The following is a 21,868-nucleotide window of genomic DNA, read 5'->3' as shown; positions in this document are numbered from 1 at the left end:
TTATTATTTATTATGACAGGTAAAAATTGAAATTAATTTATTTATATTTTATAGTAAAAAAAAAAACATAAAATAAAAATAATTTAAAGTAACTTTGCTTGTTTCCTTTTTCAAGAAAATAATCTAAATCACTTTCAAGAAAAATAAAAAAATTGTACATTTAACTATTTTATTTATATATAAGCAACTAAGGCACTTGTGGCGTGTCAGTCAATCAGCAATGATACCTTCAACAAAATGGGTAGAACGCTCACTGCACCTCATGGTTTTTCCCATGGTCTTACCCAGGACAATTCCATGATGGGACACAAACTGGCCTCTTCTGGCCCTAGAAAGAGTAGGCTACATTGTTACAATGTTACATAATTCATTCCACAGTACTTTGAAAACGTTGAATGTGTAAAAAAGTAGGACTTGTTAGGACTTGCGCTCCGCCCCTCACTATATCCCGCGGCGTGATACGCGTATATCGCGGAGGGTGCAGCGGTCCGCGACATACTGACGCCAGGCGAGAGCACAGAGAGTCTGTATGAACGCTGAGAAGGATCGCGTCGAGGTGGCGCACAAGGTACAGTAAACTCTACTTTTCTATTTAAACGGGTCAACAAACTGTGAAATTACAAACGGCTAATTTGTAAATGGTCCCAGAAGGAACGCGCAATTTATAACTTCTTACCGAGTGTTTATCAATCATTTGGGACAGGAATGAAGCATCCAGCTTGGTTGTTCTTCATAACAACTCCAGAGTAATTCACTCAGTATTTGCTCTGGTTCATGTGCTGTGTCTGCACATCACCTTGTTGTTGCTGTTTGTTGTTACATTTTGTTTGACTGTCACATGATGTTTTTTTTTTTTTTTTTACGTTGTATTTGTTTATACAGGCTACTTTTTTAATTTAAGTAACGTTATTGACCTTGATTAGTGAATACACACAAATGAGTTAAAGTCTGTGTAGTCAAATTCCTTTATATATTTTTCATTCCATTATTCTTCATGTCGTGCTTTACCACCCACTTCGGTTTATTGTGCAGCTGGAGGGGATTTATTTTTTTGGTTTTTCAAAAATGGCAATAAATCATACACGTCTACAGGAATATTTGCCCCTGTACATGATGCATGCAGAGCCTGTGAGACCTGAGACAGTTTCCTGACATCAATGAAGATGACAGATCAGATTACTCAAAGGACAAGAATTTGTCCTTGTCCATGATTTGCCTGGATTTTTTTTATTCCCACACATTGTGTGTGTGTTGTGGCAGACAGAGAAAAGGAGTGTGCATGTTTTTGTGACATATCAGGACACTCTGTATAATGACATGGGTATGACACAGGTATTACAAGGAGAGGGTGACTTATGAGGACATAACCCATGTCCCCCTTTTTCAAAACACTTATAAATCATACAGGATTAGTTTTCTTGAGAAAGTAAAAATGCACAAAGTTTGCTGTGAGGGTTAGGTGTAGGGTTGGTGTAGTGCCATAGAATATACAGTTTGTACAGTATAAAAACCATTACACCTATGGGATGTTCTCACTTTTCAGAAAAACAAAAATGTGTGTGTGTGTGATTGTGATTGTCTTATATATCAGCATTTAACTTACTGTTTTGTTTGGGTGAGTTGTCTAGGTTCCTCAGTGGACAGAGATGAGAAGGGACTCTCTTGACATTCTATTAATGTACAGTGAGTGTTGAATTTTAAGGCTGGCCTATAACTGTGTCGTCGTATATTGGAAAGCCATTCAAATAATCATTACTGAATGTATAGAGACATTATACGTGCACCTTTTTAATACATTAAAATATGAAAATGAAATGAATTAACTCTAGTTTCTTAACATTGGTTTTCACTGAACATTGTTAACTTTGTGATTTTGAAAGAGTTTGGTATACAGTAATTGGCAGACCACTTGTGGTGCCCAATTTTGTAAATCAAATCTTAATTGAATGAGTTTTGTACAGTGACCTACATATTTCGAAATAAAATACATACAGTTTTATGAATATTCATTACATTTCCAGATTACTTTTTTTTTGTGTGTGCATAGTGTCACACGTCTTCTGCTTCTTGAAATTTTAGGACATTTTAAAATCTTTTTATGTATTTATTTTTTATTCATTATTTTAATAAAAAAAAATACATTATAGAAAATTATATCCATTATTGAAGTTGTTAAGTAATATTAATAACAACAACAACAACAATAATAATAATCATAATAATCATAGATAATCATAATCATCCTGCCCGTCCACTATAGTTGAATTTTATCCCAACTGTGTTTCACTATATGATATCTGATATATTGTTCACAGACCTAAAAAGTTGTTTCCATTATTATTATTATTATTATTATTATTATTATTATTATTATTATTATTATTATTATTATTATTATTATTGCTGCTGTTATTATTATTATTAGAGTTATGAGTTATGTATACAATAAACAAACAAAATAATGAAACTATATGTCGTTGTAGGCCTTTTGATCACAGACCAATAGTGTCCATGCTTTCTGTTTGTAAAGTGTAAAGTGAATGTATGCATCACATGATCAGGTCTGTATGCGCACAAACCTCATTGAGATGTATTTCATGTGAAATGCCCGTTTTCCGTAAGTTTAAAAGGTCAGCCTTCTTTTTTAATCTGTTGTGGTTTCTTGACTCATAGTATCAGCGTAGTTCCACAGTGACTCACAATATACTGAGAACAAACAATTAGCCATCAGTTTACAGAGTATTAGCTGTCGTTGCATGAACCCTTGGCCTTTTGATTTAAAAGACGCATCACAGGGAGTTTGAAGCACACTTGCTCTTGTTCAGAGTGTCTGTCTTTCTCACTCTCCCTTTCTCTGTATCCCTCCTTCTCCATTTGTCCAACCCCCCAAACCCCTTGTTTTTTTCTATCTTTCTTTTTTTTTTTTTATTAGAGAACATTGCAATAGAGCTGGCACTTAATGGAGGGCCCCAGATCCAGCCCTTGATAAATAATGTAAGTTCTTTATAATGCAGAGTCCCTTGAGAGGGCCGAGAAAGCATCATTACTGCCTCCTAAATTGATTAACGGCACTGAACCAGCGCAAAATGATACATGGAGATGATGCGGGGGGTCAAGGCTGTCAAAGTTGTGTGATGGGAGCCACATTAGTTCTGCCCGCTGCACCAACCCTCAAGCTAATGCTAATATTTACATGCACTCAGCCGAACACGCAATGATTGCATTTTAATGGCTGCCCTGCATTGCAAATGTCGAACCGAAACTGCAGTTTTTTTCCATTTGTGTAATTGTTCCAGCAGCAAGTACTCAATCACAGTTCACCGACCAGACCCCGTTACGCTAGACCCCCTTATGCTCATCTTATGCGCATGTCATCTCCATCCAAATTTTGGCATCCCATGTCCATGCACTTGGCAATTGGCCCTAACAGTGAACTTGCCTTTAAGTATTGGTTGTTTTGACTGGGCTCCAGACAGCCCAAACTAACATTGTCTGAGTCAATACAATGGTATATTGACCTTTTATGTAAGTGTGTGGTAAGACTAGTGGTCAGATTTAATGAATCCTCAATAATGTATTTCAGTTCAACTCCAACAGCCTTTGAATACCTTTGCCTAAATGTTTGGACTGTGGGGTTCTTCCCCAAATAACATGGAAATGAATTAAACAAGTCAGCTGGTTTTAACCACACAGACCAAAAGATCTTAGCAAACCCAAGGTCCTGGTGTGAGAACAGCATCTACGGATGTTCAGACAGTACCTGTTGTGGGAATACCCGATCTGTGTGGTGTTTGGGTTCGGAAAGTGTGCTTTCAACATGTATGACAGCTTCCCTAAGGGAACAGCTGCGTGTGTATTTGAGTTTGAAGTGGCCTACAGCCTTTGACAATGAGAAGCCCCTGGCTCCCTGTGATACTTAAAGATAAAGAGGCTCTTGATGTGTCAGGGAGATCCTTATAACAGTAACACAAAGGTGTTGAAGAGTTTCTCAGCCCCTTAGTCGATTTTTTCATTTTTTAACAAGTCAACTTAAAAATGTAACTACAACATGATTCAAGTAACTTTTTTCTTTATTAATATATATATATTCCATGTGCACCACAAATGAACTTGTCAGCATGATGTAAATGTTAAACAAATATATTGTTTTTAATATCTTTGCAAAAAAGATGCATGGACTACAATTGCATATTGTACAAACTTGTCTTATACATTATATGTTCAGAAATAAAAGAAGGAACATGCTTTAAAAAAAAACTCAAAAGTCAAGGTAATTCAAATTCAAAATGACTGAAGTTATAATCACCAGTAGATTATTATTAACTATAAATGTTCTGTAAAAACAATGCGCAGCAGCTTTCATCCTGATGTCACCATGATGCAAAATATTAAATATCATACATACAGTAGGCTGAGCCATTCTTTGCAGGTTTGCCTCAATTGCACTGATTGGACGTGTTTGACTGTTGCGCTTATGTCTCTTCCAGCATCTTATACATTCAACGGCTTTCTAAAAACATGGTCAAGATGTTCAACTCTCTTCTTCCTGCATTTTTTTCCTATTCCACTGTACACATCGCATCTTTGTCAGCACAAAAGTGCATTCTATGTGAATGGCACTTTAGTGATATATGGTCCTTCAACGAGCATGTCACAAATAAGCAGTTATTCACGTGCGCTGACGTGAAGGAGGATAATTATTTTCTCTTTACTGTTAACACTGGCATATCGTCAAAGTGTCTGATACTAATGTTTGGCAATATTGTGATTCCTCTATTTTTATAAAATTAATAGTGGCAAAACATTAAATTTAAATTAACTGATCAAATTGGATAAATCCGCCAAGCCACTTTGGCGATATCAGTCACTTTTAGTCACTTTGATATCAGATTTTCAGATTTGCTATTTTTTATTTTTTTATTTTTTATACAATTTTTATTTTCCTTGTCAAGGCATTCATTTTTGTATATTAGGCCTATTATCATTACATGAGCTAGCTGAGAATTTAATGGAATTAATTGAAGGATCTGTATCAGTGTATCACTGTTAATGTGAAAAAGCATTAAGCAATAGAAAAATCCATACACATTGATTCACTCACAGATCTTCCATGGCATGAAGTCTTTGCAAGTTCACCTGGTACTTATTCAACAAGAACAGACGGAAAATTCCCCACATATTTATCTTTAACCCATCTGTTATCTTCATTCACTTGTCTTAAGAAGAAAAAACTTGTGAATTCGTGCTTCCTATCCACAGAAATGTTAGGTTCAATTATGAAAGACTACAAAAATGAGATCCCTTGTGTTAATCAAAGGGAACAAATACCATCTATATATATATATATATATATATATATATATATATATATATATATATATATATATATATATATATATATATATTGTTGGGTTATAGTGATGGGCTTTATGCCATTTGCTTATCTCCTCCCTGACAACAGTATAAGGTCCTGGGCTTGAGTATTTGGCTGCAAGATGATGCTAAATATAGCAACAACTTATTATCCTCTCTTTTGCTGTGGTCCACGATAACAGCTATTAATCTCTCCAGCCTAGTTAATAAATAGTGACTGTTTTCATTGAATACATCTACTGTGATGTGCAGAGTTTATGCTAGTTTATAAGCCAAATGTTTCTTGTGATTTTGTTCAGATTTTGCAGTAATTCTGTAAATAATAATAATAAAAGTATTGTCAGATATAGAGGCATTTGTGTTGTTATACTTTGCCCTGATTGTAACCTACATCAGACAAGCTTCCTAAAGTGAAACAGTAGCAGAGGGCAGTCACACTCACCGAGGACAACATTATTCTTAGCACTCAGCATAGTTCAAATAGCTGCTATCTGATGTCACCTTACTTACAGTATCTAGTGTTGATGGGCCAGAACAGAATCAGTAGAAAAAAAAAAAAGAGAAAAAAAAGACTGGAAAGTCCTTGGCAAACCAAGCCTTAGACTTTTCATATGTGTTGATGGAGATGGAAAAAAGAAACTTAGAGAGAATGTTTAGCAGCTTAGAAGTTGTTCAGTTATCGTACTTGATGTGAAAGCATCCCACCCCAAGAAAATTTATGGTTGACTAGAACCTATGTTTCAAAGCCCAGCGGTCTCCTGAATGGCATACTGTAATAAGCAGCAGCATCTTTATGTATGAGGAAACTGATATGAGTCAGGAAATTGTTCAGTGCTATAAAGCATCACTCAGCAGTGTGTCATGCCAGTATCATTTAGCGTGCCGTATGAACACATCCCACTTCCCATATGCTGAAAGCCATTTTGAGAACTTACCGTAGAGAAGATGGAATTGAAAGCTTTGCGCTGTGACTCTGAAGGCCGCCATTCGGAGAACCCGTAACAGAATGATGTCATCATCACAGTGATCTCAGGGTAGAAGATCTATTGCGTCATTTTTTCTGGATCGTTGGCATTAAAGCATTTGTGCATGTGGACACCTCACTAAACTGATTTCAGAAAGGCTTCTAATGCAGCGTAACAGTAAAATCATCTACAACAAAATATAAAGAACTTCAGTGATAACTGTGTGAATATTTAATACTAATTTATTGCTAGAGATAAAATCAAATGTTGTGTACATTTACACACAAAATTACTACCAACCTCAACTTTCAGACACCATTTTATTTTTTAATTCAATTATCAAATGCAAGGAAATTGGGTATCATAGGCTGCATTTGTAGTGTGATCAAAAATGAATTGGATGAAGGTGTCTTATTAGACAGGATATGACACAGCCATTGGGCTTGGATGTGCCTTGTTGCTTTCCTACTGCCGTTGTGAAGGCAGAATTTTACAGCTCTTGGACACAGCCATAGTCCGAAGTACTGTTGTCAAAAGTAACAGTACTTCAGTCAGTAAAACCATAACGGTACCAGCCTTTCTGCAGTCCTGGTAGTACCAGAGAGTACCAGGTCGATGCAGTATCTGCGGATAGGCAGCTGTTTTCAAATGCTCCCGTATTTGAGCACTCTGTGATGAGTGTCAAAGGTTTCTATTTACAATGTGTTCTTGCAGCATCTTTTTTTGTAGCCAATCAGAGACGTGTTTGTTGAGTGTGTGGATGCAGTGGCCAATCAGAAGCTTGTAAGTCAGAACATGCTCAGTACACCACAGTTTGTTCAGCGTGAGCTCCACTCGCAAATTGTTTCACTATAACCAAGAAAAGTATAAACAAGATGTAAATTGTGCAGTATGGACAGATTCTTTTTTTTTATTACAACTGGAGTTTTCACTCAGTGAGCAGACTTCATTGATTATAATAGTAGCACTGTTTTCTCTATATAACACATTCATATTTGTACAGTTTTGATAGGATGACTGAATCTGAAATTGCAGTGTTTGGCCTAGTGATAATCACCCAAACGAAAAAAAAAATCTGATGTGTCGAAATAGATATGTGCATTAAGTCTTGCAGTTGTAAGTGCAATAGACCTGCCACTTGTTCTGTTACCTGTAACGCCTGTTTCACACATGCTCTGTCTGCAGTGCGTATGCGTTGCATTTTTTACGCACCCATGTTAACAGATTAAAGTGTTCACACTGCACACGGTTGTGGTCCATCAGTGCGTTCCAGGAGCAGCGTTCATTTACGCACCGAGTTTGCATGCGCTGAATTAAAGTGACATTGCATTATCTGTGGTAAAATTGAACATGAATTGACAGAGAAATGTAGTAATTTATAGGGGTGCACCGATCGAGATCGGCCGATCGTTAATGCGCATCTTGTCAGTAAAGCCAGTTCTCTAATCAGTGGTAAATTCCATCAGGTGCTTGGTTTCACATAGAGCCGCTGTCACTACACAGAGCCATTGTTAACTGAGAAAATGCGCAAATGAACGCTGAAAATGAATGTGGATTTGCGCAGCTTCTCAGTTAACAATGGCTCTGTGTAGTATTTAAATGCAGAAGAGAATGCAATATTTGAAGGCTACATACAGTACAAATGCTTTAATGTATATTTTCAAAAAGGTAAATAAAATATCAATTGAATATTTATATTAAATTTGTATAAAAAATATAAAAAATAAATACTTAGAATAGTTGTGGTACCTTAATTGGTACAGAGAACGTAGGAAGTTAACTTTTTTGCTACTGTGACAACACTAGTCTGAAGCGAAAACAATTTTGTACACATGTGCACATCATACACTATACAATTTTCTGTGTATATCTGTCTGGATCTGACTTGTGCAGACTGCAAATCATTGCAGTATTCCAGTCTTCAGTGTCAGTGCTGGAGTCTCTTGAATGTCTGATTGAATTGTTAATCTCTTTACAGGTGCACTTGACAATCTGACCTAGATCTGGAACTACACACCTTTCAGCAATTACCCCTGTTGATGTGTCGCTGCGGTTGAGTTTTTGATTCTCTTGGAGGAGGTAGAGCAGAGATTCCTTGTGTCTGTGTGGCTGAATCCTGCGGACTAACTGTGACGGCGTTGGCTGGGGCGCACGTGGCGCCACTATGAACGTCACGTCTCTCTTCTCCTTCACCAGCCCGGCGGTCAAACGACTGCTGGGCTGGAAGCAAGGCGATGAAGAAGAGAAGTGGGCAGAGAAGGCTGTGGATGCTCTGGTCAAGAAGCTGAAGAAGAAGAAGGGTGCTATGGAGGAGCTGGAGAGGGCACTCAGCTGTCCCGGTCAGCCAAGCAACTGTGTCACTATCCCCCGCTCGCTGGACGGAAGGCTCCAGGTGTCACACCGGAAAGGGCTGCCTCACGTCATCTACTGCCGCGTATGGCGTTGGCCTGACCTGCAGTCACACCATGAGCTCAAGGCCCTGGAGTGTTGCGAGTTTCCCTTTGGATCTAAGCAGAAAGATGTGTGCATCAATCCCTATCACTACAAGAGGGTGGACAGTCCAGGTGAGTGACTAAATATATTTGAGCCGGTTGTTCATGAGCACTACGTAATAGAAGCTAATTTATTTGGACTAGTGGTTGGGATTCATTTGATTCATCCTAGTGACTTGAATCTTTTGAATCTGTTAAGGATCATTTACTGACACTTTCATTAGGCTTCATCTTTATGAAATATGTGGTGGCAAGTCATTTTTTTTATTATGACTCACTGAACCAATCCAATAATTAAAGGAATAGTTCATCCCAAAATTTTAATTCTGTCATTGATTACGCACCTTCATGTCGTTCCAAACCCTAAATACATTTGTTCATCTTCTTTTAAAAGCACTCATTTACTACTGACACAAGTCTTAAGGCCCATTCACATCAAAGACGATAACAATTAGGGCTGCACGATATTGGGAAAAAATGACATTGCGATATTTTATTTTTCTGCGATATATATTGCGATATTTTTTTTTACAAACAAAAATGGGGTCCGCACACTTACATTCTCATTTTAAATGATTTAAACATCGACACCATCTTGTCAATTGATTAATATGGGCGAGGGGGAGAGAGCAAGACAGCGCTCGTGTTGTTTGAAGACGGCTCGCTCTCTCTCTGTCTCTCTCTTGCGCGCGCGCTCTCTCTCTATCTCGCGCGCGGTCTCTCTGTCTCTCTCTGCCCTGTTAAACTTGCATGTGGTTTTCAGTCCTGTAAATGATAAACTTTCACTCTATGATGGTTAAGCTGTGCTATTAATCCGCGAATCACATTCGTCAAGGGCCGGGGAGCAGCTGGCCCGTACAGTTAATGAATAACGGATCAACTACAACAGCCTACATCGCACATCCTGCGAAGTGACTATCGTGGATTCGTACATCGCGATATCGATGCTTTAACGACACCTCGTGCAGCCCTAATAACAATATAGGCTAGCTATAAAGTTTGAATAATTATCTATCTATAAAAAACAGAGCAACAATAACTTTGGAATCGTTTTTAGAGCATTTATTGTCTACCCAGCTGATGAACGACAAAAACGACAACCTTTCAGCATCCATGACAGCACGTTCTCATAATAAATGGAATGTTATCGTCTAGTAGAGCAAACAAGTGAGCAAAATCACATTGTCAGTGAATCCCATATGGATTATATAGCCCACATGTACCTTCTTCCTCACATGTTCCTGAGTTTTCCTTTCCCATGGTTCCTGCAGATGGTTTCTTTCATTTTCTGTCCTTCCCCTTCCATATCTCTCTCCGGCCTTTGCCAGGTGCTTTTATAGTTTGTTTGATCCTGATACTGATTCTTGAGAGAAAACTGGAGTCTAAAAACCTTCTGTGCTCTATGTGTTTGTGTGTGTCTTAATGGGAAGCGAACATTTTCTTTACCTCTGCTTATGGTGAAAGAATGGACTTCAAACGCACAGCCCCCTTCTTGTTGGCTAAGCAAAAGATGAGGGTCAGCTGACAACACAGAAACAGCTGTCCACAGTATGTGTGTGTGTGTGTGCACATTATGAGAGCAGGAGCAGGAAATTCCAGGCGGGGGCAGAATGAGGGCTTTGTTCAGGGTCTGTGTACACATTTGTGTGTATGTGTGTGTGCAGGATGAAACATGTGGCTGTATAGAGGAAGAGATTTACAGGAACTCCTGTCACCCACACAGACAATAGCAGGAAAGACTGGTTGCCCGCCTTGCACACGCTTGTGTAGTGTAGGCCTGTGGATGTCTGGACACCTGTCTTTCCCCTCCTCTCCAGAACGGCAGCATGCTGTCCACACCCATTGTTTAAGAATACTCTGTGTTATATCACTGAAATGCATTTTCCCAATCTCAGTGCAAACGTCTTAGTCTTAAATTTTTAGCCTATATGAATATAAAGTATGTGGGCAACAGAGGCGGAAAGACCAGTTGCCACATTTTATTGCTCTACTATTTCTAGTAGTAGAGTACAGGCGTGTGTGACAACTGTGAATATGACTCTTGGATGAGATGGGTAATTTGTATATTTTACAAAAACACTGAAAATAGTGGACAGGAAAACAACACTAAAGGTAATTCAAATCATTAAAGGGATAGTATACCACAACATTAATATTCTGTTATCTTTTACTCACCCTCATGTTATTCCAAATCTTTACGCATTTTTTTTTCTTCTTCTGTGAATCGTAGAAGATATTTTGAAAAAAACATCTCAGTGTTTTCTTTCCATACACTGATGGTTGTTTTGGACCCCACGGATTTTCATTGTATGGACACAAACAGTTCCGTTCTACAGAAAAATAAAAATCATAGAGGTTTATAACAACATGAGGGTGAATAAATTATGAAGAATGGTGATTTTATTGTTTCTTATACTTTTCTCATTATGCATTTTTATTTATTTTATTTTATAATTTTTTTTATTAATTTTTTTTAAGAAATTTTAGAATTTAGTTATTTAGCCAGTACATTAAAAATCCTCCAAATCACTACGGTAAGCCTACAATAATGATTAATGTTAAGAGCTATAAGGTTTATTTTGGCTGGAAATTTCAGGATTCTGTTCATTCTTGTGCCTTTATGTCATGACTCGTGTCCATAAGAAAAAAAAAAAATTGGATACTAGTGCAGATATGCTGCTTACTTAGATTTTGTATTTATTTTATTTTTTTAGTATAGGTCTTGTTGGATGTTCTTATTATCAGTGATTATGGTGTACTGTATTTAGTCAGATATGCTCTGATCTGGTGCTTACAGGTTGTGAATAGCCATACATGAATTCATATCAAATGTCAAAGTCTATTGGATTCTGGTGTCAGCTACTCCATTCTGATTGCCTATGATTGCCATATTTCTCTTCTCTTCCAACAGTGCTGCCACCTGTGCTGGTGCCACGGAACAGCGAGTTCAATGCTAAACTCTCTATGCTGCCACGCTTCCGTAACCCACTCCATCAGACAGAACCCCATATGCCTCAGAACGCCACCTTCCCTGACTCCTTTCAACAGCAGCCAGCGAACACCCTTCCCTTCACACCCAACTCTCCCACCAACAGCTACCCCAACTCGCCCAACAGTGGCACAGGCAGTACAGCCACCTTCCCCCATTCACCGTCCAGCTCAGACGCAGACAGCCCTTTTCAGATGCCAGGTGAACTGCCCTTATGGAATTATTATTTTTTGTGTCTTTACCATAACAATCAAAATTACTAAGATTTTTTACAAAGTGTTTTATTTTTCACACACAAAAGCTGTGTTTATTTGATCAAAAATACAACAAAGTAATATTGTGAAATATGTTTTACACTTTTTACTATTACAACCTTTTATTGTATTTCTTAATATTTAAAAATATACATAATTTATTCTTATGATGCAAAACTGAATTTTCAGCAGTCTTCAGTGTCACATGATTCTTCAAAGATCATTCTTTCTTTCAAAGAAAATGGTAGTTTAAGTATTAATGGGATTTCAGTTGTTCATGTTTTAAGGCAAAAACATGGAGCATGGTGTAATGTCATGCGTTTGATTAGAAGGAAAGTACATTTCAAGTATATATATATATTAATTATTTTGTGCTTTGGTACAGTTGTACCAAATTACTTGTGTGATTACTATATTCATGTATGATATGGTACTGAAATTATACTTTAAGGTACTACAAGTAATTTCAGATGCGTTAGTTATTTTTTGAGCAAACTTATTGTTTGCTTATCGAATTACCTTGTAATTGTGCCTTTTAAGAAGAGTAAAATTCATTTTTATGGTAAAAGACTGTATTAGCAGAAGTATTTTAAAGTTAGATTTTTTTTTAAATTCATATATTTATAAAACTTTATTATTAACATGGAATTTAAAAGACAAAACTAGTCAACAACACTACTGCCATGGCGTTTCTACTGGTCCACACTGAGCACAAAAAAGCAAAACGAATATTGGACACAATGACATATTGGATTAAAACACATATACCTATGGATACTTCCACATAGGCCGCGAACATTCGCACTCCAAAAATATGAATGTATTTGTTTTTTGTTTTGTAAACAATCCGATAAATCTTTTCATTTTCACAAATTGAAAACACGGGCCATCTAGTAAGATTTGAGCATCACATTACGTGGCCAAATCAACTGCAGTTACACAAATGGTCGACGTGGTGGCGCTAAAGTTTTAGAAGACTGTATTAAGTGAATTAGCAGAAGGCGAACAATCGTTTTGCGCTCGGTGTGAAATCACTGTTCATCTGATTCGCCTCTCTTTTTCACACTGCGCTCAGACCTTAAGTAAGTGACTGCAAATGTATCACTTCTCACTGCTGAGATGAATCCCTCCTGTTTTTTCCTCTTTTGGAAAATATTGGAAACAATATATATATAATTATTATTATTTTTTTTATTAATTTAAAAAACAAAACTTGCTGTGTTATATTTATATTGTATGTATTGAGAGCTGTATGTATTCTGTGGGATAATATTGATCTTTTTATTTATCTACATCTCTTGTGTTATTTATTTATTTTTTTGGTCATTGCTTCAAAAGAAACCCCTCCACCTGCATATATGCCCTCAGAGGAGCCAATGACAAAGGACTGTCCGCAGCCAATGGACACTAACCTGCTAGCTCAAAACCTGCCACTGGAGCTCAGCAACCAACCAGGTACGTTCTTTTCGAATGATAAAAACCACACCAAAATGAGACATCACGCTGAGCTTCAGCCACTCCAGCAAAGATATCACCCATTCCTTACAGCGTGACATGGGCTGCTTATAGCTATCAGCAGCTGCCAGCCCACACTGCAGGTGCAGGAAGTCCAAACACAAACGGAATCTCACACACACACACACATATTCGCAGACATTCTGACTTTTTGTTCTTTAAATCTGGTTAATCTTACAAGAATTATAGGTTTTACTTTCCCCTTTTTATTTATTATGCAAAAAATAAAAAAAGTCTTAACACAATGGTTAACACACACATTTATGTTCATGGCATGAAAACAGCACCTGCACTTCAGAATCAATGATCCCAATTACTTCCTTATGCAAGACATTAAATAAACAGTTTGTATGTAGTGATGCACAGAAGGTGAGGGGGGTGTGCAGTGAGAAGGCGAGCTGTTGAAATATTTGTGGAAGTTTTAGTATCAGAATTTTCATCAGAATTTTGGGATGCACACTCAAGCTGCATCGTGTGGATTGCTCACTTCTATTGTGATAGGGTAATGGGAAAAGAGTAGACAAAACACACCTGTGGCCCAGTGTCACAGACCATAGGAAGCTGGGTAGAAATATTCCATAGATAAACCCTTTACTCTATCTTTGTGATGCACAGTTGGATATCAGAAAGGGGACATTTTAATGACTGGTGTTTTATGGGACCCACAAGTTTGCTTGCACTGTGGTAGAATTTGATACGGACAGCTATCCCACTTGTATTATGCTGATTTGGTTGTATTTTGTTGGCCCTTGAATAGTGCAGGGTAATAACCAATCACAGTAGCCTGTTACTAAAGTGTTACCATTAATAGCCTAGCAACAGTGACCTCATATAAATACCCTAGTAAAATCGATATGCCCTCTGCTGTAAGAGATGAGATGCAAGTCTAAATCTGTTAATCATATTGCTTAATAACATTCTGTATTTGTCAATACAGTAAAAAATAGTAAAAGCCAACTTATCTTAAAAGGTCCTAAAATACAAACTGTTGTAAATCTACAAAATAGTACTATTTCAAATAAATGCTGCTCAGTAACACTTTACAATAAGGTTAATTAGTTCACTACTTTAGTTAACATAAACTACAGTAAGCATGAACAATAACTTTAAGGCATTTATTAATGTTAATGTTAATTTCAATATTTACTAATGCATTTTTTAGATCAAAAATTGTTAGTTAACATTAGTTAATGCACTGTGAATTAACAACGAGTGACTGTTTTCATTAACTAACATTATCAAAGATGAATACTGTAATTAATGTACTGTTCGTGGTTTTTTCATGTTAGTTAATTCCTTAACTAACATAAACTAATGAAGCCTTACTGTAAAGTGTAACCTGCTGTTCTTTTGAACTTAATGACCCCCCCCTCCACAATAATATTAAGCAGCACATTAATATTAACCTGTTTTATATAGTTTTTGATCAAATGAAGGCAAGCTTAGTGATCTTAAAGGTTACTTGTATTTTAATTTGGGAACCATACTACTTTGCTTTAATAGAGTAAGGGTTTGTGTGCTTGTGTTCAATGAGTTCATATCCATCTGTGCAGATGTTCAGCCTGTGGCATATGCGGAACCCAAACACTGGTGCTCCATTGTGTACTATGAGCTGAATAATCGTGTGGGAGAGGCTTTCCAGGCCTCCTCAACCAGTGTACTGGTGGATGGCTTTACAGACCCCTCCAACAACCGGAACCGTTTCTGCCTTGGTCTGCTGTCGAATGTCAACCGCAACTCGACCATTGAGAACACTCGACGCCACATCGGAAAAGGTTTGACTTGTCACTGAAATGAGCACCACATAAAACAACTATCCTACAGTATCTGGCTATTGTGTGTTGAATGGCACTATTATATAGCATTAAAATATGACATGGCCTGTCTCAGAAATGCTGTTAATAACTTGCAAAATATTGATATTATATAATCTCACAATCACCTTTCCATATATTTTGCAGGAGTCCATTTGTACTATGTGGGAGGGGAGGTATACGCTGAATGTTTAGGCGACAGCAGTATCTTTGTCCAGAACCGCAACTGCAACTATCACCATGGTTTCCACCCCACCACTGTATGCAAGATCCCCAGTCGCTGCAGCCTAAAAATCTTTAACAACCAGGAGTTTGCCGAGCTCTTGGCACAGTCCGTCAATCACGGTTTTGAAGCCGTGTATGAACTCACCAAGATGTGCACCATCCGGATGAGCTTTGTAAAGGTAAGCCAGACTATATAAATGAAGAATTCATCGCTGATCCAAAAATGTAAAGGGAACATCGGATGCAAAATTCACTTTTACATGGTTGCATATAAATGTGTATTAGCAGTGTGGACACAACACCCCACCATTTAGTCCTTTTTAAACCCACAAACAATGATGGACGGTCCCATATTAGCATATTTCCACCCTCAGCCATTTTCTCCACATTTGTGCAGCTGTAGCGACAAGGTCTCGTATGCAATGCAGGTGTTTTTTAGTTGGTTGTAAAAGTGAACACGAGTCTTTATTTTCTCCTGACATCAGACCAATGAGGACGCAGCGGATTAGTAACGCACCACCAAATACACAAAAAAAAAATGGAATAGAGGGGTGGGGTGAGCAGTAGCTCATTATCATTTCAAGAGACATGCACCGAAACGGGTCACTATGAACAGGTAAAAAGTTTTACACGATCACTGAGGAATTTTAACAGAAATAGCTGCAGACATTTCATGAAGACCCTAAAGAATCACATCAACTTGTGAAAAAAATCGGCATCCGATGTCTAGGGATGGGTACCGAAACCCAGTATTAAACTGGCCACGGGGCTAAATTATGAAAGACCGTAGTATCAGTAAGATCTGACGGTATCGGTTCTGCTTTCAGTTCTGGAGGGAAAAAAAATTATGTACTATGTATTTTTGCTTAATAATGTTATCCTGCACATTTTATCTCACCAAACATTTCTAATGTGAGATCATATTAAGACGTTTGTCTGTGAGATCTGCGAGATCTCTCATGCGCGCCGCGGAGGCTGTCTGTCAGTCACACACAACAAGAACGAGCGTGGCGCACACACACGCATAACAGTACGAAAACTCCCACTTAATACAAAGAGTGACGATTGCGGAGAGAGCAAAACGTACCAAAATACAACATAATTTTTGCATGTAATGGACGGAAACACAAGCAATCTGTCAAAGCATCTTTCAAAAGTGCATTATGTGCAGACAGAGAAATGCTAAGTTTTCGACTGCCCAGCTCGCTCGTCTCTGTTCACGTCATTAAAAATAAATGTAAAATCTCCCTGGTTTGCAAATATGTTAATCTTTCTTCAAAAGAATGGCTAAAGAGTCCTTTTGCAGCCTACCTACATGCCCCACCCGTGTTGCTTTGTACCACTGTATGTTCTTTAGCAGAGAAATAAACTTTATTTCATTTGTTTTACATTCATTTGTTTTTTGTATAATAGCTATGTTCAAACATGGCTGTTTCTTGCACTACAAATAATTGTTTTATCAATTATACATAAAAAAAATAAAGAAATGTTAATTCATTTCTCAACTTGTTCGTAAAAAAAAAAACAAAAACACACACAACACAAAGTACCGATAAGAATACCGTCAAAGTACCGGACCGTTAAGCAGTATCGGTAAGAGTAGTAATACCGTTAAAACCTTAACGATACCCATCCCTACCGATGTCCCCTTTAAATTCTTTGTGATTCCAAACCTGTATGACTTTTCTTCTTCTGTGAAACACTAAAGAAGTTGTTTTATTTCAAACACCAGCCAAAAATTTTGAATAATTAAGACTTTATTTTTTAAATAAGTCTTATATGCTCACCAAGGCAGCATTTACTTTATCAAAATCCGGTAAAAAGTGTAATATTGCGAAATATTATTACAAATTTAGAGACCTGTTTTATTTGTAATACATTTTAAGATGTAATATATTCCTACAAAGACATTACTAAACTATTAAGTGTAACATGATCCTTCAGAAATATGACTTTTATTATATGAAAAAAAAAAAACTGAAAGAAGTGCATACAAGTTTGGAATCCTGTGTGAGAATTCGATGAGAATTCCTGTTTTTGAGTTAATCTTCCCTTTATTTAGTTTCAGGAGAAATACAGCTGACATATTTGTACTTGTGTTCCAGGGTTGGGGTGCAGAGTATCATCGACAGGATGTTACAAGCACCCCATGCTGGATTGAGATTCATCTTCACGGTCCCCTGCAGTGGCTGGATAAAGTCCTAACCCAGATGGGCTCTCCTCACAACCCCATTTCCTCTGTGTCCTAGACAGAGCTGACCATAAGGCAACTGCAGATGTCTGGGTTCCTGTGCAGAAGCTGATTGGTGTAAGGGAGGGGTAGAGGGTGGGTTTTGTATTCTACTTGAAGGCAGTTTGTCTGGGGGCATACATTTTGGCTGAAGGGTCCTTAGTTTTCAGCCGTGAGAATCTGGAAGATACTTGACAACCTTGTGTGACCAAGCATGTTAAATGATGAGGCCATCATACTTGTGACAAGTATCCTCCTTTGGTCTTGTTTGTGGGTTTTTAAGACAAGTTTTCCTTCTTTTTCTTTTGCATTTCTTCTCCTTTTTGCAGTTTACAAATCAGTATTCCATTGGCAAAAAAAGGTCTGCATCGTAGTTTAGAGACTAGTACAGGGTTGTACAGTGTAGTGTAGCGTGAACACGTCTGGAAGGCAAAAAAGTATGAAAACTCGTGCAGATATATAATGCTTTAAATAAACTGAATGGCGTGAAGCTGTAAGAAGGATAACAAGGTTATTAATGCAAAATGTCAGAATGTATTAGCAGAAGTATTAATGAAATAATGTAGCAAAAATGGACAAAAATGTCTGTTGTAGAATGAAGAAAACATATATTTGAACATAAAGCTTTTGAATGGGTTAACATATGGGGAGTTCGAGCATGTTAGTAGTGGGTAGGGATGCATGAGCAAACTCATGCGTATGTTGCGCTACTTCTATTGCAGTTGCGTTCGACTGATTTCAAAATCAGGTGTGTAAATGTACTTATTAGTAGAGAAAGTGCTGTGCAGTCTGTTTTTTTGCAAGTGTGGTTTGATCCCCAGGATTGTCAGTCTTTGATGTCTATGAGAGCGGAGGCAGGCTTCGTTTACTTTGTCCATATATTGTGCACTCCACCACTGTGCTGTAAGGAAGAACATCTTCCTTTGCCAGTTTTTTCCTTTCTTTCTGAAATGCCATTATTTTTTTTTATTTTTATTTTTACAAAACACCTTTTAAAAAACAAGAGAAAGAAATATATATGATGCCTATGCATTTTCAGCATTTTTAGGGTGAAATAATTACCTTTTTGTTGACTAAGTTCTAAATGGCACTAGTGATTTTTTTATTTTTATTTTTTAAAGTAGGTTAATTTTAATTAGCTTGCTCTCCATTTTTTTTTCTTCATAGTGAATTCCCATCCACTGTCAAAATGTTAACAATTTTTGTATTTTTTGGAAGAAAATATATGATGTTGTTCCTTCATATCTGCACTTTTCTAAGCGGCTTTTTGTCTCTGTCCCTTTTTTTGTGCTGTTCTTGCTTACTTGTACTATCAGAAAGCAGTTTTATTCCATGAATAGCAAGTCTGTACTGGAAGATTCAATAAAATTGTTTGATTAACACTGTCTTTTTCTCTCCTTATAAAAAGTTTTAAGGCAAACATCATTTTTACAAATGTGGTCTGTTAATATTAAATGTTGAAATAGTAATATGGAAATGAAAGTACTCTAGTGATCTAAATAGACTTGTTAAGTAGCCCACTGTAGGGCTAGGATTGTGATCATGAATGGTAAATCTAACTGTACGTAGGGTTAATTTACAGGACAATAAGACAACATCTCACTAGTTTCATTCATCCGATCCCTGCTATTTCTTGAGTGTACTTTAATTGAAGATATGTTGCAGTGTTGCCAGGTTTTCACAGCAAAACCAGCCCAATTTCTACTCAAAACTAGTCCAATGGTTTTTCAGGGGAGATCCGCTGGTAAAATATATATCTTTTTTTGGTGGGGTTCCTTGGTAAAAGTTGCATTCCAGGGTTAAATATCACTTAGACTCATGGACATGAAAAACATCCCCCGGTAACAGTGTTAAAGTAGCTCTATTCAGCGGGAAAACCGGGGACTTGGCAACATTGACCCGTAACGAAGATTATTGCTGTGACGACAAATGACGATGTGACGACGATGGAACAAAACATCATCCTCTGCTGCCATCTACTGGTTATAATGCTAATTTCATGTCATTTACAGTTGCATCATAAAAACTATTTGTTTCCTTTCGAGAGCCATCACGTCCACATTGCGTCAGCTCAGCTCCTCCCCTTCTACGCAATTCCTGAATTCTTATTGGATGACGGCAGTTAAACGAACTGGTCAATTATCGCATGTAAACTACAGTTCCCACACTATGGAAGAGACTGGAAGAAGAGTGGACAAGATCACAGCAGCGCAGTCTGAGAAATCAGAGAAAAGCAGATGTGCTGAAGTCATTCAGTGGAAGGGCCTCTATAAACTTCAGTTCCTACTCATTTATAACAGCTAACCCAACAACATTTTAGTTTTAATCTTCTTTCGTGCTCCAGTGGCTAGTGTTCTCTTATTTTTATCACTGTGTTTTATCACTGGTGTATAACCAAGTGTACATATACAGCTAACATTCCTTCAAATTTTGAGTGATGAAGATTAACAATATTTCATACATTCTCTAATTTTGATCTCAACTGTTTGTGTGTGTGTGTGTGTGTGTGTGTGTGTGTGTGTGTGTGTGTGTGCATGGTTGCATTTATTTAACAAAAATTGTAATTTTAAGTTGCAGACGTTTTTTGATGACTTTGACACTTTGGTACTTTGTTGGTCATTATATCAACCTAATATTGTAAATGAAACTTTTATTTAACTGTTTGCTTGTGCGTTCGTTCTTTATATGTTGGATGTGTATGGAAAGCAATTTCGTGCGTGTAATGCTCTCATTCAACATGAATGTCAAGTAACTCATTGACCACAAGAGGTTGATATTTCCTAACAAAAGCCATGTTGCTTACAATTCGCTGAAAATCAGTAACATAAAATGGCTTATGCAAATAATTTTTTTACTAACACACACACACACACACACACACACACACACACACACAGGTGCTGGTCATAAAGAATATCAATATCCTATAATATTTTAAAAAGTTGATTTATATCACTAATTCCATTAAAACTTGTATTTTATATTTATTCATTACACACAGACTGATATATTTAAAATGTTTATTTCTTTTAATTTGGATGTTTATAACTGACAACTTAGGAAAATCCCAAATTAGAAAATTAGAATATTGTGAAAAGGTTCGATATTGAAGACCCCTTGGGCCACACTCTTATCAGCTAATTAACTCAAAACAACTGCAAAGCCTTTAAATGGTCTCTCAGTCTAGTTCTGAAGGCTATACAATCATGGGAAAGACTGCTGACTTGACAGTTGTCGAAAAGATGACTATTGACACCTTGCACAAGGAGGGCAAGACACAAATGGTCATTGCAAAAGAGGCTGGCTGTTCAGAGCTCTGTGTCCAAGCACATTAATAGAGAGGCGAAGGGAAGGAAAAGATGTGGTCGAAAAAATTGTAAAAAAAAAAAAAAAAAAAAAACCTGGAGAGGATTGTGAAACAAAACCCATTCAAAAATGTGGGGGAGATTAAAAGAGTTGACTGCAGCTGGAGTCAGTGCTTCAAGAACCACTACATACAGACATATGCGAGACATGGGTTTCAGTTGTCGTATTCCTTGTGTCAAGCCACTCTTGAACAACAGTCAGCGTCAGAAGCGTCTCGCTTCAAAAAGGACTGAACTGCTGATGAGTGGTCCAAAGTTATGTGCTCTGATGAAAGAAAATTTTGCATTTCCTTTGGATATCAGGGTCCCAGAGTCTGGAGGAAGAGAGGAGAGGTCCAGTGTAAAGTTTCCACATGAGGTGCCATGTCATTTGCTGGTGTTGGTTATCCTCTGTTGGTTCTCCAAGGTCAACACAGCCATATACTAGGAAGTTTTAGAGCACTTCATGCTTCCTGCTGCTGACCCACTTTATGGAGATGCAGATTTCATTTTCCAACAGGACTTGGCCCCAGCACACAGTGCCAAAGCTTCCAGTACCTTGTTTAAGAACCATGGTATCCCTGTTCTTACTTGGCCAGCAAACTCGCCTGACCTTAACCCCATAGAAGATCTATGAAGTATTGTGAATAGGAAGATGCGATATGCC

General features: G+C 37.4%; 1 protein-coding gene across 1 annotated transcript; it reads left to right on the top strand.

The window, feature by feature from the left end:
• Nucleotides 1-482: 482 nt before the first annotated feature.
• Nucleotides 483-19,237, top strand: LOC128016277 (mothers against decapentaplegic homolog 1-like). The gene is made up of 7 exons (XM_052600775.1): nt 483-568; nt 8,317-8,902; nt 11,742-12,020; nt 13,412-13,528; nt 15,142-15,363; nt 15,550-15,806; nt 17,733-19,237. The coding sequence occupies exons 2-7, from the start codon at nt 8,503-8,505 to the stop codon at nt 17,874-17,876; spliced, it is 1,419 nt and encodes a 472-aa protein (XP_052456735.1). The 5' UTR covers nt 483-568; nt 8,317-8,502; the 3' UTR covers nt 17,877-19,237.
• The last annotated feature ends 2,631 nt before the right edge of the window (nt 19,238-21,868 follow it).

The sequence above is a fragment of the Carassius gibelio genome, chromosome A1 (assembly GCF_023724105.1).
Source record: "Carassius gibelio isolate Cgi1373 ecotype wild population from Czech Republic chromosome A1, carGib1.2-hapl.c, whole genome shotgun sequence".
NCBI lineage: Eukaryota > Metazoa > Chordata > Actinopteri > Cypriniformes > Cyprinidae > Carassius > Carassius gibelio.
This window is presented reverse-complemented; position numbering and strand designations above follow the sequence as displayed.

Excerpts from the sequence above, each read along its gene's own strand:
- LOC128016277 (XM_052600775.1), top strand. The coding sequence starts at position 8,503 with ATGAACGTCACGTCTCTCTTCTCCTTCACCAGCCCGGCGGTCAAACGA. Across the intron at positions 12,021-13,411 it reads CAGCCCTTTTCAGATGCCAG|AAACCCCTCCACCTGCATAT; the intron begins GTGAACTGCCCT and ends TTGCTTCAAAAG. Across the intron at positions 13,529-15,141 it reads GGAGCTCAGCAACCAACCAG|ATGTTCAGCCTGTGGCATAT; the intron begins GTACGTTCTTTT and ends CCATCTGTGCAG.